At 35.8% G+C, this 3,819-nt stretch overlaps 1 protein-coding gene across 1 annotated transcript; it reads left to right on the top strand.

Annotated features, from left to right (window-relative positions):
• The first annotated feature begins 48 nt into the window (after positions 1–48).
• Positions 49–1,221, top strand: LOC107058985 (indole-3-acetic acid-amido synthetase GH3.3-like). The gene is made up of 2 exons (XM_015305296.1): positions 49–475; positions 660–1,221. Exons 1-2 carry the CDS (start codon positions 370–372, stop codon positions 1,142–1,144), a joined length of 591 nt encoding a protein of 196 aa, XP_015160782.1. The 5' UTR covers positions 49–369; the 3' UTR covers positions 1,145–1,221.
• Positions 1,222–3,819: the final 2,598 nt, after the last annotated feature.

Raw genomic sequence — 3,819 nt, 5'->3', positions numbered from 1 at the left:
GGGAGGGGGCCTTAGGGCACAGTGCCTCGAGGGCTGGCGGGGTGGTGGTGAGTTCTCCAATTTTCTCATCTCATCCCATCTTTGAGTTCCTCACTAGGTTTGATTTAAAAATTACTTTTAAAGAAAAGAAAATATCATGTATATAATCTTTCAAATTAGCTAATCCGTTTTGGAATAGTAAACATGTATATTATGTGTATACTAGCCCCAACGAGGCTGTTCTCGCAGAGCATGTACACACAAATGCTTTGTGGTCTACTTCGAGCTATTCATTTTTTTCAACTCAATTGGCAATAACTTGCTAAAGATATCGCAGAGTTTCTGACCCTTCAATTAGGGACTTCATCTCCAAAATACTCAAACCAAATCATGAACTCGTGGAGTTTCATTGTCAAGGAATGCGAAAACCAGAAATGGGAAGGGATTATTACTAGAATTTGGCCAAATACAAAGTACTTGGTTGTGATTGTGACAGGTATGTAATTACTTTATATACGCTATAACATGTTATAGCCTTATTATTTTCTTCATATTTCTAATACTACTTATTGTGGATGTGATTTATATGCGATAACAAGTGTTACTTTGGACTCAATTTGAACCCAATGTGCAAGCCATCAGTAATTTACACTATGTGCTACTTTGAATTTATCCCTCAGGATTCACCACCCCGTCTCGTGGACCTAGCAAACGTGGAAGTGGGAAAAAATACGAGCTCATGATCACAACCTATCCTGGTATATGTCGTTACAGTGTCGGTGACGTACTCCAGGTCACAGGGTTTCACAACTCTGCCCCTCAGTTTAAATTCATAAGAAGAGAAAATATGCTATTGAGCATTGATTCGGACACTAGTTGCAAAACACGGTTGATAGAGCTGCTGCAATTTTGTGCATGTACTATTTGGTCGAGTACATTAGTTATGCTGACACTAAAAACCATTCCAGGACATTATGCTATTTACTGCGAATTACTTATTAAAGACCCAACCAATTCGCCGAGCCACGAGGTTTTGAACCAATGTTGTTTGGCTATGGAAGAATGTTTGAACTTGGTTTATCGACAGTGCCGAGTTGCAGATAATTCAATTGGACCACTTGAAGTTAGAGTAGTGGAAAACGGTAATGGACTATGTAATTTCTAGAGGTGCATCTATAAACCAGTATAATAAGGCTTCTAGGTGTGTTAATTTTAGTAGAATTTTTAGACTCCAGGGTAATTTCCGGCAGCGTTTACATGTCTCTGAAATTCAAGTTAAGATCAAGACCACATGAGTGGAATAAAACTTTTTTTTGTTGTTCTTTTGGTATCTTTGTGTAGTGTTGAATATTCAACGTTGATATTAGTCAATTTGCTCATGGAAAGTGTTTTATCCTTTTGTTGTCTTGATTGATTTGAAATTGCAATCAATATGTGTTCTCTTCCCTTTTTGCGGCTTCGTGTAGGTAGGTTCTTATAACCTGAACACTTTACTGAAATGTCTTGTATATCCGTTTTGTTCTTGACCCTCGGATTTGACCCTGAATCAGAATGTTTGGTTCATTTATAAAGTACCTGAAAGCTGCAGATGTAGACCTCATAAGCTGCAGTCTGCAGATGTAAATTATATATTGAATATATATGAAAAAGTTGTCTTCAACACGCGTGGAGACGTATACGTCTAGTCTAAATCTGTAAATAGTGTCTATTGAGTCATTAATAACCTTTAGAATTGTACTAATTGGTATGTATACAAGTTTTTAATAATTGTTTTTTAAAAAACGTTCAAAAACAATGTTGAAATGATCTTACGTTTTAGATCCATTAAGTAATAGTAAGAATATGTTTGAACCAAACTAGTAAAAACAATGTTGAAATACGTTTTAGATCCATTAAGTAATAATGTTGATTATATATGTTACAAGTACTCAAAATACAGCAGCTTCCTATATTATAGTTTAAGGAACACAGTTCATGATTTGCTTGAGGCCATTGTGTTTTTGGGATAGAAAATTGAATGTTAATTGAATAACCGAACTCTAGTTAAATTAGAATCTCAATACCCCATTCTATAGTTCAATCAAAGCCATAGATTTAACTGTTGTAGTTAATACCAAACCTCAATCCCCAATTAGCTGGTAGATGATACAGAGGAAGCAGTTGTATTTTTATTTAGAACTCTAGTTGAGTGATTTTTAAGATAAAACCTCTAAGTTGAGTGATCTTATCAAGTTATTTGTAAATTTAGCCATTGTTGAGTTCGTGTTTCAAGTTGACATGGTGTATCTACAGAAATAGTGTCAATTTTTTACTTGTGTAACAGAACCTATTCTTCCATGGAAGAAAATGCAGAGAGAGCAATTAGTATAGTAAGAAGAGGAGCTATTATTTCTGTGTGTTTTTACAATGAAGGAAGAGGACGATCATACATCATATCATACACCAAGTGCACCTTCTAACAAACTTAGTGACAGCGGAATTCACCTAGCTATCATTTCTCAATAAATAGCATAAGCTGATCTTTGGTTTTAGGCAAGGCTTGCACAGAGAAATGTGGGATCCTTATTCATATATACACAAATTTTCTAGATGCAAAATTCAACCTCCATGACCATAAGAACTGGAAAAGTCTTCTCTGTTAGAATGTTCATCACCATATTGTCCTGTTTCTAGCAAATTGACCCGGCAAAACTTCCAAGTACGCGATATTAAACTAAATGGGAATGATGTCTCGTTTTGAACTGGGGCGAACATAGGATGCTAGGACAGCCATGTGAAAATGCTGATTTACACAAAATTAAGATACATTTCTTAAACGAAGAATGCATATATAATCATCAATCTTTCATATGTTTTCTCTTTTTCTTTTCTTTCTTGGGGGTTGGATGTCCTTATGTTTTATAAGTAATGCAACTATGAACATTCCGATAAAAATACTTGTATGGATAAAAAAATTCCAGGGTTCCTCGGGGTAAATGCATTAAACAGGGACAAATTTTAGCGGTTCAATGCATAGCCAATTAAATGGAGTAAATCAACGCTAAGGCAGTAGATGAAGGTCTACCAAATTTACTGTCATCAAGGATCACTTCTCAATGATTGCACCAATATTGGACTCTCCAATGCATGGTCCTGGAAAACTAGAATCGAAGTAAAAGCCTTAATATCGCAGACAACAACTAGTTTACCACACGTATTTCAACACTATTCACTTCAAAATCTATGAAGGAACACAGACAAGAAATACAACTAAATATCGGAAAGTTGTAAAGAAGAAACTGAAAATACTGTTCTTGGGCTTTTACCTCCAAATAATAGTCCCTCAATTGCCTCCCTGTTTGAGCACAACAAATGTGAACGATTGATTCATCACTGCTTCCACTAATGACATAGTCCCTTCCATTCATGTAATATGATCGAGTATAATTATGAGCACTCCCAGTCGAAGTTATACCACAATCTGTCTGCAGCCAACCATCTACAGACAAAAGTTGTATCACCTGTACCATAAAGACAGAATAAACCTCAATCGTGAATCCATCTACAAGTTATAAATTTGTACCAAAATTATTGCTTCGAATATGTCTAAACTAAACAGAGGTCACAAATCAGACCTTTAACCTAACTTGTTAATCCAATAGAAAGCAAATTTTGTATGATCAAATGAGATGCTTAATATGTTGTATTGATCAAGGTACCTCGTTGTCTACAGCCGATACCAGCAGATACAGGTCGTCTGGGGAAAAGCAAACCATCACATTTCCCCTTGAGCTCGAGGTTGTATAAAAGGGTTGATTTGGAGTCTGCCTTAAATCCCACAATTTGACATCACGATCGAAA

The sequence above is a fragment of the Solanum tuberosum genome, unplaced genomic scaffold (genome assembly GCF_000226075.1).
Source record: "Solanum tuberosum cultivar DM 1-3 516 R44 unplaced genomic scaffold, SolTub_3.0 scf00735, whole genome shotgun sequence".
Classification (NCBI taxonomy): domain Eukaryota; kingdom Viridiplantae; phylum Streptophyta; class Magnoliopsida; order Solanales; family Solanaceae; genus Solanum; species Solanum tuberosum.
This window is presented reverse-complemented; position numbering and strand designations above follow the sequence as displayed.

Coding starts and splice junctions, on each gene's coding strand:
- LOC107058985 (XM_015305296.1), top strand. CDS start 370: ATGAACTCGTGGAGTTTCATTGTCAAGGAATGCGAAAACCAGAAATGG. Junction 476..659: donor CTTGGTTGTGATTGTGACAG/GTATGTAATTAC, acceptor TTTATCCCTCAG/GATTCACCACCCCGTCTCGT.